At 44.9% G+C, this 13,200-nt stretch overlaps 1 protein-coding gene across 5 annotated transcripts in view; it reads right to left on the reverse strand.

Moving 5' to 3' along the window:
* LOC106565046 (receptor-type tyrosine-protein phosphatase T) overlaps nucleotides 1–13,200 on the reverse strand; it is a 500,470-nt gene that overhangs the window by 286,372 nt on the left and 200,898 nt on the right. For all 5 annotated transcript variants that reach the window (XM_082958989.1, XM_082958987.1, XM_014131664.3 and 2 more), the window contains exons 3-4: nucleotides 12,222–12,493; nucleotides 711–792 (exon numbers count right to left, since the gene is read on the reverse strand). In XM_082958989.1, coding sequence (XP_082815115.1) covers nucleotides 711–792; nucleotides 12,222–12,493 — 354 coding nt within the window. The remainder of the gene's footprint in view (nucleotides 1–710; nucleotides 793–12,221; nucleotides 12,494–13,200) is intronic.

Consider the following 13,200-nt stretch of genomic DNA (forward strand, 5'->3'; position numbering starts at 1 on the left):
AATATCAAGTTTGACGTTCATGTGAATCATGCATTGAGGTCAAGGGGAAAGCTGAGTTATGTGCGGAATAAAGAATACAAATGCACGACATAAAAAGCAGTGTTTTTCCTTTTCGATCGAAAATCACTTAAGATTTCAGGTCATCTTTTCTTCCCCAGAATTGCCGTCCCTCATCTGCTCAGTGCATTGAGGCTGCTCCGTGTGCCATTGAAATGGCATTGAGCTCAGCTGATTTCCTAATCTCATTTTCACCGTGCCTGGAAATAGTGTATTCATTGATATTTCAATACGAGAATATATCTTTACGTTAACGTCCCCCATTGAAGAAGAAGACCGACTAGATTATTTTACCTCAAGACATTTATTTACCTTCCCTTCCTACTGTTATTTGAATTTGGCACAAGTAGCTATGTGCTCTGTCCTAATTCTTGGGGAAAACTCTAAGTCTGGGGACAGAGAGTTAGAAAGAAAGACAGAAAGAAGAGAACACGTCGAGGACACTGAGTGCCTTGGAGAAATCCAAAGATGTGAGGCAAAGAGGTCTGTCAGCTATGAATGATGAAGGCCCTGAGTTTGTACCTTATTTTGTGCACCGTAATCTGTCTCGTCCTCCCTCCAACCCTCTGTCTGTGACCCCACCCCAAACTACACACGTACGCGATTGTGAGACCAGATGATGCTCGGTGGGCTAGTCATGGCGGGTTACTTACGGCACGGGTGGGCCAATACTCGGACTTCGTCCACCGCGATGAACCCTGGATGGCCCTGTACGGATACGGCCTCGAATATCACCTACCACAGAGGGAGAGAAAGAGAGATGTGGGGAGAGAAAGAGGAGAGAGTGAAACCACATTTTACACCATTTATGAGAAGAGCTCCTGCTTACAGCTACGCCTGTGTGTGTGTTTGTGCGTGTATGAGAAATATCTATTTCACACTATAGGGAAAAACCGAACCGTACTGGTTCTGAAATGTTATTTTTACATACTTTCCAGCACGGTTCCAGCAACTACGTTGTATGCGTAAACAGGCCAGCTCAGTACCGCTTGGCTTGTCTCAGCTCGGTTTGGCTCAGTGTAAAAAGGATAAGAGAGAGCTGAACAGCAGCCTCCTTTCACAGGTACAGTACAGTGTTTTACTCTTAACATGGGGTCCAAGGTTATGTTGCTTTTCTGATAATGGTTATTTTCTGATTATGACTTTAACTGTCCATCTAAACCTGACATATCCCTCCAGTAGACCTGAGAGTCAAACTACAGCTCAGTCAAACCTACATTTATATTCTCCCTCCCAGGATAATGGCTCTTACTCACAGGCTGAGCATGTCTGACTTCAAAACTAAATGACCAGAATTTTTACAGATGTTGTAATTTTCTCAGTCACTCAGCCTGCTACATTATACATCAACCCCCTTCCTTCTTCCTCTCCTCCACATGTTCAGGTGTCACTGCCTCTGTCTCATCCTCTGTCAAACTGACCTGGCTGCCTTTGCATTTGCCTCTTTCTCTGTCGGTCTGGCCTGGTTGCCTCTGCCTGGCTGCCATAGAAAAGCATCTTCTGACCCAGGAGACCACTGGGTGAAGTGGGGTCATGAGCCCTGTAACCCGTGCAGTGCTCCTGTGACAGCTGGGAGCCTTGTGGCACACAGTATGAGGAAGGAAGCAGCCCTCAATCAAAATGGCATAGGACTTGTTCGCCAGGAAAGTAAGCACCGCCCTAGAATGCCAACGATGTCTGGTTGCTCACTCATTTCAATTCCTCCTTCAGTGTTCAGCACATTCTCTGCACCTTTTTTGTGTTCTCTGACATGAGTTATCCACTCCTGTATCTGCTCCTTTCAGTGTTCTCTGACATGAAGCGGTCAGGTCCTTAGCATTGTCAAGTGGTCGGCATTTACCCAATTTTCTTAAAATCTTAAGTGTTCTCTCTTCAGTCATTCTAAGCGTTTAGTGTGATGCCCCGGTGTCACCGCCTGGAACCTGCCTTCATTAAAATAATCAGTTGCATGGATAAAACGTGGCGGGAACATCTCTCTGTCTCCCCATGACATCGAGCAGCCGTACCTGGCTGGCAAGAACAAAGTTTGGGACGGTAATCTTGACGCTTCTTCTTGAGATTCAGGGGAGGCTTTGAAGTGAATGTATGCAGGGCGGCAGACCAGCCTAATCCAAGGGTTTCTGCTTAGGCCGTTATAACCGCCCGACAGACAGTTTTTTTGCCTAGTTCTTCTGTTTCAGTACATTGTGGTACACTGTGTGAATTGGGGTGGTACATGGTGTGAATTCTCAACTGCCCCAACTGCTTTAGAGGGAGGGAAACAACAGGGAGGATTTGAACAGAGGACATGTGAGGGTTTTGATTTCTTGGATGTCAATGGCAATTTTCAGATAAAGAACAATTGTGTGAAATGCAGAGAGAAATTCCAAAGACACACACAGAGTATTTGTGTATAACATCTTTACAGAAACAATGATGTTATCATCTTATTAAAACGCTAAGACAGACACCTCTAAATGACCCATCATGCCTGAAATACCTTGTGGCAGGGGAGCGCACAATAAAAAAAAAGAGAACATTACTTTTTGTAAACCTTGTCACATCTGTTGTGCCATAATCACTTGTCTAATCAAACACACAGTGGGGGTTTTAGTCATCGTCATACAACCACACAGTCAGATTCTTAAAGAAATACCAATCCTAATATTTAACAGAATAAATTAAAGTTAATGAACAACATTTACTGTCATGTCTACTCCTGCTTCCTCCATTCGGCGCTCGACGTCGCCGATCCACTAATCACCGGTCCTGGCAAACAAAGCAAACATCATTGCGCACACCTGCTCCCCATTGTTAAGCACACCTGGACTTCATCACCACCCTGATTACTCTCCCTTCATATAGCCCTCATTAGCTTCAGTCAGCATTGGTTTTGGCCATCAGGCAGTATGGGTTCAGTAAGCGTCTCGCTCTGGATAAGAGCGTCTGCTAAATGACTTAAATGTAAATGTCTCCTGTTTTGTACTTTCTTCATGATTATTATTAAACTCACCTTCTGCCCCTGCTTCCTGACTCCCTGCGTACACGTTACAGAATACTGCCTCAGAAATTCTGGAGGCAGCAGAAGATTACATCATCTTCCAGATGGTCGAGAAACAGGGTCATCTACTCCACCAACACCACGACCAGCCTACCACAGGTTGTCACTGTGAGCAAATTCCCCCAGCCTACCCAGCAGTCCGTCCAGGTCAGTGATGCCCGACTGTCCCTTAAGGAGAAGTATGACGGCACTCCATCGGAAAAGCCGTGGCTTCCTATTCCAATGCTCCCTCTATTTCGCCTATCAGATGGGAGCACCCACCACCGAGAGGTCAAAGCTTACCACGGTCATTTCCCTGCTGACCGGACGGCTGTTGGAGTTGGATACGGCCATCTGGGGAGAGGAAAGGAGGAGCTGGGTTCCTATGAGAGGATCATGGCTCTGTTCAAGGCGGTCTACAACCATCTTCCAGAGAGGGAGGTGAGTGACTTCAACTCCAGCAGAGTGCCAAGACCGCTGTGGAGTACACCCTCACCTTTCGGACTGTGGCAGCCCACAGCAGATGGAATGAGCCGGCACTCCGCACTCTATTCCCCAGTGGACTACGCAAAGAGGTCCAGACGGAGTTGGCATGTCAGGATGACAACATATCCTTGGATGCTCTCACCGCGATGGCCTTCCTTCTGTATAACCTTCTTCGGGAGCACCGGTGTCCACCTCGCCATTCACCTCGCTCCTTTGTCTGTACTGAGGCAGAGCCTGAACCCATGGAGGTAGGGGCCACACACTACTCCACGGCAGAGCGGCGTCGCCAGAGACAGCTGGGGCTCTGTCCCTATTTCAGCCAGGAAGGGAACCAGCTTCAGTGGTGTCAGGTGCGTCCCAATCCGGGGTCCACTAGGGCAGAGGGGTGGCCCCGTAACCTTCCGTCTCTCAGGATAGGAATGAGTATTCCATTATCGTTTTTCGCCAAACCCTTTCTGGTTCCCATTTCACTGGCTGGCTGTCCCTCGTCTTGTCTCTAAAGCTCTAGTGGACTCCGGTGACGTGGGGAACTCTATCGACCAGGCCCTCGCCTCCTAACTGAACTTAACACCCGCTTTCCTTTCCTCTCCAAGACCTGGATATGCAACCATTGGGATACGGCACAATTACGGATGTCACAGCACCACTCACCCTCACCATGGTACCCAAGCACCAAGAAAGTCTTCCCTTCATCATCACCGTGCCTGTACACAGTCATTCTCAGCCTCCCGTGGTGCTAACTTCATAACCTCACCATCTCCTGGTCAAAGATGAGAATCACTGCCTGGGGACCAGGATGCTGTGGGGAGCTGCTTTCCCACACCCTGTGGTTCCACGTCAGTGGAGGGTCCTGTGAGAGTCCTCCAGCCCATCAATCGGTCCTCCCAAATCGTTGGCCCCGTGTTTTGGGAAGTAGATGTGGACATCCACCAGGCTCTGGAGAGGTTACCTGCTCCTGCCACCTGCCCTCCAGCGCTCATCTACGTCCCCATGGGGGAGAGAGATTGGCTTTTGACCTGGGAACACACATCCCTCGCCGCTGGACACCCATGTATCACCTGCACCATCCAATCCCTCTCCAACAAATACAGGTGGCCCACCTTGGCGCAGGACGTCGCCCACTATGTCAACTCATGTTCGGTATGTACACAATCCAAATCTCCCCAGCAGGGAAACTACTTCCCTTTCCCGTGCCTCAGTGGCCTTGGCCACATTTGTCGATAGACTTTGAAACAGATATCCCCCTTTCTGATGGTTTTACCACTATTCTGGTTGTTGACAGATTCTCTAAATCCTGCCATTTTACTTCTCTCCCAGGTCTACCTACCGCTCTCAAGGTCGATGAAGTACTATTCCAGCAGGTCTTCTGACATTAGCCTTGGTTTCTCTAATGACTGCCTCGCCTGGTTCACTAACTACTTCTCAGATAGAGTTCAGTGTGTCAAAACAGAGGGCCTGTTGTCCAGACCTCTGGCAGTCTTTATGGGAGTACCACAGGGTTCAATTCTCGGGCCGACTCTTTTTTCTGTATATATCAATGATGTCGATCTTGCTGCGAGTGATTCTTAGATCCACCTCTACGCAGACGACACCATTCTGTATACATCTGGCCCTCCTTTGGACACTGTGCTAACAAACCTCCAAACGAGCTTCAACGCCATACAACACTCCTTCCGTGGCCTCCAACTGCTCTTAAACTCTAGTAAAACTAATGCATGCTCTTCAACCGATCGCTACACGTACCCGCCTGCCTAGCATCACAACTCTGTATGGTTCTGACTTAGAATATGGGGACAATTACAAATACCTAGGTGTCTGGCTAGATTGTAAACTCTCCTTCCAGACTCACATTAAGCATCTCCAATCCAAAATTAAATCTAGAATCGGCTTCCTATTTCACAACAAAGCCACCTTCACTCATGCTGCCAAACATACCCTCACAAAACTGACTGTCCTACCGATTCTCAACTTCGGCGATGCCATTTACAAAAAAGTCTCCAGCACTCTACTCAGCAAATTGGATGCAGTCTATCACAGTGCCATCTGTTTTGTATGCAAAGCCCCATATACTACCCACCATTGCGATCTGTATGCTCTCGTTGGCTGGACCTCGCTACATATTCGTCGCCAAACCCACTGGCTCCAGGTCATCTATAAGGCAGAGCTTTGCCAATCAAAGACTTATCTCAGCTCACTCATCACCATAGCAACACCCACCCATAGCATGCGCTCCAGCAGGTATATTTCACTGGTCATCCCCAAAGCCAACATCTACTTTGGCAGCCTTTCCTTCTAGTTCTCTGTTGCCAATGACTGGAACGAATTACAAAAATCACTGAAGTCGGAGACTTATCTCCCTCACTAACTTCAAGCATCGGCTGTCAGAGCAACTTACCGATCGCTGCAGCTGTACACAGCCCATCTGTAAATAGCCCATCCAACCAACTACCTACCTCCTCCCCATATTTATTTTCTGCTCTTTTGCACACCAGTATTTCTACTTGCACATCCTCATCTGCACATATCACTCCAGTGTTAATTGCTATATTGTAATTACTTTGCCACTACGGCCTATTTATTGCCTTACCTCCTTACTTAATTTGCACACACTGAATACAGATTTTCTATTGTGTTATTGGCTGTACGTTTGTTTATCCCATGTGCAACTCTGTTGTTTTTTGTTGCACTGCTTTGTTTTATCTTGGCCAGGTTGCAGTTGTAAATGAGAACTTGTTCTCAACTGGCCTACATGGGTAAATAAAGGTGAAATAAAAATAAATGATGGCATTCCGGAGGACATCATTTCCGACCATGGTCCCCAATTCACGTCAAGGGTGTGGAAAGCCTTGACGGAGAAGCTGGGGGCTACGGTCAGCCTCACATCCGGGTACCAGCAGTTTAATGGGCAGGTGGAAAGGACCAACCAGGAGCTGGGGAGGTTCCTAAGTAGTCAATGCGAGGACTGGCAGGTGAAGTGGGCCCGGTTCTTTCCCTGGGCAGAAGTGACCCATCCTGGTGATCACGTCTGGCTCTCCACCAGGAACCTCCCGCTCCGCCTGTCCTACTGGAAGCTGAGTCCCCAGTTTGTGGGGCCCTTCATGGCCCTACGGGGGGTCAATGAGGGGACCTATTGTTTATAATTCCCCACCAACTACCGGATCTGACCCTCCTTTCATGTTTCCCTCCTCAGGCCGGTGGTTCCTGGTGCCCCGGCTGATGCCGTCCCCCGATTCCTCCCCTGGACATTGAAGGAATCCCGACGTCGTGGGGGTCGGCTCCAGTACCTGGTGGACTGAGCTCCTGAGGAGCGCTCTTGGGTCCCGGTGGTGGACATCCTGGACCCCAACATCATCTGGGATTTCCATCTCCGCCATCTGGACCGGCCCACTCCTCGCCCTCAGGGCCGTCCTCCTGGCCATCTTATTAAAACGCTACGATGGACATCTTTAACCTGTTAGGGCTAGGGGGCAGTGTTGACACGGCTGGATAAAAAACATACCCGATTTAATCTGGTTACCACTCCTACCCAGTAACTAGAATATGCATATACTTATTACATATGGATAGAAAACACCCTAAATTTTCTAAAACTGTTTGAATGGTGTCTGTGAGTATAACAGAACTCAAATGGCAGGTCAAAACCTGAGAGATTCCTTTACAGGAAGTGGCCTGTCTGACCATTTCTTTAACTTCTTTTCCATCTCTATCATTTACTAAGGATCTCTGCTCTAACGTGACACTTCCCACGTCGTCCATAGGCGCTCAGAGCCCGGGAAAAAACAGAATGTCGTCATTCCAGCCCCAGGCTGAAACACATTATCGCCTTTCTCAAGTGGCCGATCAAGGGACACTGGGCTTATGCGCGTGACCCCGACCGCCCCCGCCTTTGGGATTTTTTCCTCTGTTTGCCGAAAAGGAGATTCCCTGTCGGAATATTATCGCTTTTCTACGAGAAAAATGTCGTAAAAATTGATTTTAAACAGCGGTTGACATGCTTCGAAGTACGGTAATGGAATATTTAGAATTTTATTGTCACGAATTGCGCCATGCGCGCGACACTTCTTTACTATTTCGGATAGTGTCTGGAACGCACGAACAAAACGCCGCTATTCGGATATAACGATGGATTATTTTGGACCAAACCAACATTTGTTATTGAAGTAGCAGTCCTGGGTGTGCATTCTGACGAAGACAACAAAAGGTAATCAAACTTTTATAATAGTAAATATGATTATGGTGAGTGCTAAACTTGCCGGGTGTCTAAATAGCGAGCCCTTGATGCCTGGGCTATGTACTTAGAATATTGCAAAATGTGCTTTCACCAAAAAGCTATTTTAAAATCGGACATATCGAGTGCATAGAGGAGGTCTGTATCTATAATTCTTAAAATAATTGTTATGCTTTTTGTGAACGTTTATCGTGAGTAATTTAGTAAAATGTTAGCGAATTCCCCGGAAGTTTGCGGGGGGTATGCTAGTTCTGAACGTCACATGCTAATGTAAAAAGCTGGTTTTTGATATAAATATGAACTTGATTGAACAAAACATGCATGTATTGTATAACATAATGTCCTAGGGTTGTCATCTGATGAAGATCATCAAAGGTGAGTGCTGCATTTAGCTGTCTTCTGGGTTTTGGTGACATTATATGCTGGCTTGAAAAATGGGTGTCTGATTATTTCTGGCTTGGTACTCTGCTGACATAATCTAATGTTTTGCTTTCGTTGTAAAGCCTTTTTGAAATCGGACAGTGTGGTTAGATTAACGAGAGTCTTGTCTTTAAATGGCTGTAAAATAGTAATATGTTTGAGAAATTGAAGTAATAGGATTTTTAAGGTTTTGAAAATCGCGCCACAGGCTGGCAGTGGCTGTTACGTAGGTGGGACGCAAGCGTCCCACCTAGCCCATAGAGGTTAAATGACCCATCATGCCTCAAATACCTTGTGCCAGGTGAGCGCACAATTAAAGATTACGTTCCTTTTTGTAAAACTTGCCACATCTGTGCCATAGTCACTTGTCTAATCAAACATACAGTGGGTTTTTAGTCATCGTCATACAACCACGCAGTCAGATTCTTAGAGATAACGAGCCTCATATTTAACAGAATTAATTAAAGTCAATGAACGCCATTTACTGTCACGCCTACTCCTGCTCCCTCCCTCCGGCGCTAGAAATCGCCGGTCTACTAACCACCAGCCCTGGCAAACCACATTTCGCACATCTACTCCCCATCGTTAAGCACACCTGGACTTCATTCCCTGATTACTCTCCCTTCATGTAGCTTCAGTCAACAGGCAGTATTGGTTTTGGTTATGTTCAGAATGCGTCCCCTGTTTTGTATTTTCTTCATGTTTATAATTATTAAACTCACCTTCTGCACTTGCTTCCTGACTCCTTGCGTATACGTTACATTTACAGACTGTTCTCAGCTGCTTTAATTAACAAACTGTCAACTATTTCAAGCAGGATCATGAAATATGAAAAGGTTATGTGTGCCTTAGTTCTTAGGCTAAGGCACACATTCTTAGGCTAAGTAAATATTTAATTATAGCTAAGACAAAATGACCAAATATTCACATTAAAGTGAATATTTTAAATATTAGTCTTTCCACCTCACCGAGGTCATATGTAATATAATTAGATAGTACTCAAGTAACTGAATTCCATTAACAGAGATTCATACATTTATTGTATTTCATTTACACAGAGAAAGAGATGGGGAGATAGAGGTTCAGTGAAGAGTGACGGGGCATGAATGGACAGAAAGGGTTGTAATAGTGAGCGAGACGGGGTGAGAAATACAGTATATATCCAACGAACAAAAATAAACGCAACATGTAAAGTGTGTTTCATGAGCTGAAATAAAAGATCCCAGAACATGTTCCAATTGCACAAAAAACGTATTTCTCTCAAATGTTATAGGACAATGTTTTTTGCATCCCCGTTAGTGAGCATTTCTCCTTTGCCAAGATAATCCACCGGACAGGTGTGGCATATCAAGAAGCTGATTAAACATCATGATCCTTACACAGGTGCACCTTGTTAGGCACTGTTAGGTTCTAAATAACAGAGTAAGAAACTGACGGACACTATAAAAGCTCCAACCAAGTTTATTCACCCAAAGGATAGAACAGACAAATACATATTTGGTAGCACATATACCCGAATTTGGGTGGAGTCTCCTTCTCTCTTAACATTACATCTTTATTGCTAGGCAGGAAGTTAAGTGATGCAAGCAATAAACGGTTCCTTATCCCTTAATGTGACCTGACCTCGGCCCTCCATTCCTCACAAAACCACCTCTCCACTCTTATCAGTGCCTGCACACATGATTGCCTTTCCTTTACTCAATACATTCCAAGCTTAATTGCCTCCACCAGATAACCATTAACTTCTGGTGTAGAAACCAGACTATGGCACTCAATATTTCAATAGGATACCTGATAATTAACAGTATTTCAAGATTAAAGTCAGAACTCATCAGTACAATAAAAGAGCACTCTATAATGTGCAGTTTTGTCACAACAAAATGCCACAGATGTCTCAAGTTGAGGAAGCGTGCAATTGGCATGCTGACTGCAGGAATGTCCACCAGAGAATTGAATGTTCATTTCTCTGTTGGAGGCCAATGTCATTTTAGAGAATTTGGCAGCATGTCCAACAGGCCTCACAACCGCAGACCAAGTGTATGGCGTCGTGGGTGAGCAGTTTACTGATGTCAACGTTGTGAACAGAGCGCCTCATGGTGGCGGTGGGGTTATGGTAAGGGCAGGCATAAGCTACGGACAGCGAACACAATTTAATTTTACCGATGGCAATTTCAATGCACAATATTATCGTGACGAGATCCTGAGACCCATATCTGTATTCCCAGTCATGTGAAATCCATATATTAGGGCCTAATGAATTTATTTCAATTGACTCATTTCCTAATATTTTTGTTCAGTGTGTATATATATATATATATATATATAGACCCTTGATGAAAACCTGCTCCAGAGCAGGACCTGAGACTGGGGCGATGGTATGGTTCACCTTCCAACAGGACAACAACCATAAGCACACAGCCAAGACAACGCAGGAGTGGCTTCGGGACAAGTCTCTGAATGTCCTTGAGTGGCACTCAGCCCGGACTTGAACCCGATCGAACATCTCTTGAAATCTGAAAATAGCTGTGTAGCAACGCTCCCCATCCAACCTTACAGAGTTTGAGAGGATCTGCAGAGAAGAATGGGAGAAACTCCACAAATACAGGTGTGCCAAGCTTGTAGCGTCATATCCAAGAAGACTCAATGCAGTAATCGCTGCCAAAGGTGCTTCAACAAAGTATTGAGTAAAGGGTCTGAATACTTATGTAAATGTGATCAGTTTTTTATTTGCAAAAATCTCTAAAAACCTGTTTTTGCTTTGTCATTATGGGGTATTATGTGTAGATTGATGAGGGGGAAAAACTATTTAATACATTTTAGAATAAGGCTGTAACGTAACAAAATATGGAAAAAAGTCAAGGGTCTGAATAGTTTTCGAATGCACTGTATATAGAGAGAGTGAGAGAGAGAGATAGCAAAGAGAGAAAGCAGAGAGAGTTGTGTGGGTACCTAAAACGATTTTCCCTCAAAGGTTATTTAACATGGTAATTTGCTGTGAGCGATGATTTGCCAAGATAATTCTGGCTGAGGTGACTAAGCTCCCCACTCTAAGGTCCTTTTGGGGTCCCATTTCAGCAAGGATTGAGGGCTGAAATATACTCATTTAGGACCATTTCATCCAAATTGGATGAAAGTTGTGGTGCACAAAGGTTGCCTCTGTGTGATGTAAAACCCCAGTAGATGAAAATTACCACATTGCTCATATTCCAGAGAGAACAAATTACTATCGCAATGTTTCGGTTTTGCCTCTAAAACCTGGGTTGCATCTCAAATGACACCCTTTTCCCTATTCAGTGCATTACTTTTAACCAGGGCGCATAGGACTCTGGTCAAAAGTAGTGCACTGTATAAGGAAAACGGCGCTATTGAGGTTGGAGACTTGTTCATGAAGCAAAAAACTGTTTTAAAAAGGTTGGCAAATAGGCAGTAATGCATGCTAGAAGGAGGACTTTCAAGTTGAGGAATAGATGAATAATTGTATTCAAATCAGAGCAATTAATGTGGTGATTCTCATCCGATTGAATTTCACCAATAACCCCATGGTGTGAGTAATCTAGTTACTGAAAAATTATTTGTATTGAAGTTTAAGCAATTTCTTGAACTTATTTTGCTAACTTTAGGAAGACTGCAAATAAACCAATTGGGTTCCATCTGAACATTCGCTGTCAGTGGTCGAACCGTATCGCACAATGACAGGCAATATTAATATAAGAAATAATATCAAAAAATCATATTTCCAACAATAGGCCTACCACACAGCATACCGGTTCTGAACAGTGGCTTGAGCATTGCTATAGTTGGTGTGATAGCGGTGTAGTGAACATATCAAACCTATTGTATATGCACCAAACGGAAGAAAACAGACTGAAACATGGGGGGATTATTTGGACTTGTCCAATAGAAACTATTTTGTTTTCCTTGCAAACATTTAAAAAATGTTTTATGTTGTGTGCCTTAATAAACACCACACAGATGTGGCAGTATGTGGTGACATTGAAGCTCTCCCCTCACCTGATAGGAGTTGGGCCAGAAGGTGCTGATGGCCAGCTCGGCCTTGACCCATCCCTCGGTCACCGAGGCGGAGGCATTCCACACTGGGTTTCCCTGGGTGCCGCCGTTCACCTTGATGTAGACGTTGAGCACCCCGGGACTGGCGCCATCGCGGCTGGATAGAGAGTAGTGGAAGTCGATGCAGTGGGTGTCATTCTCCTTCAGGGTGGGCAGAAGCAGGTGGGCCTTCTGCCCCGACGCCCGGCCCGAGCCGTTCACCACCATGAAAGAACCTATCAGGGACGAGAAAGGACCAGGAAGTGAGGTAACAGGCCGAGGGGGAGTTATTTCTGGTGTAGAACAATTTGATTTACTGTTGTCTACCAGACCCGGGTTCAAATATTATTTATTTTCTTTCAAATATACTCAACAAAAATATAAACGCAACATACAACAATTACTAAGATTTTGCTTCAGTCCCCAATGGCACCATATTCCATATAGAGTCACTACGTTTGATGAGAGCCCTATGTGCCCTGATTGAGAATAGGGTGTCGTTTCAGATGCAGCCATGGTTTTAGAGGCAAAACCAAAACATTGCAATAGTAATTTGTTCTCTCTCTAGAATATGAGCAATGTGGTAATTTTCATCTACTGGGGCTTACGTCACACAGAGGCAAACTTTGTGCACCACAACTTTCATCCAATTTGGCTAAAATGGCCCTAAATGAGTATATTTCAGTCCTCGACCATCACTGAAATGGGTCCCCAAAAGGACCTTAGAGTGGGGAGTCACCTCAGCAATAATTATCTGGCAAATCATCGCTCACTGCAAATTACCACGTTAAATAACTTTTGAGGAAAAATCATTTTAGGTACCCACACACATCTCTCTCACTTACATAGTTCTCTCGCTCTCTCATACATTGAACAATTTCATTGATTTTACTGACTTACAGTTCATATTAAGAAATCAGTCAACAAATAAATAAATTAGGCC

The sequence above is a fragment of the Salmo salar genome, chromosome 12 (assembly GCF_965601325.2).
Source record: "Salmo salar chromosome 12, fSalSal1, whole genome shotgun sequence".
NCBI classification, from domain to species: Eukaryota; Metazoa; Chordata; class Actinopteri; order Salmoniformes; family Salmonidae; genus Salmo; species Salmo salar.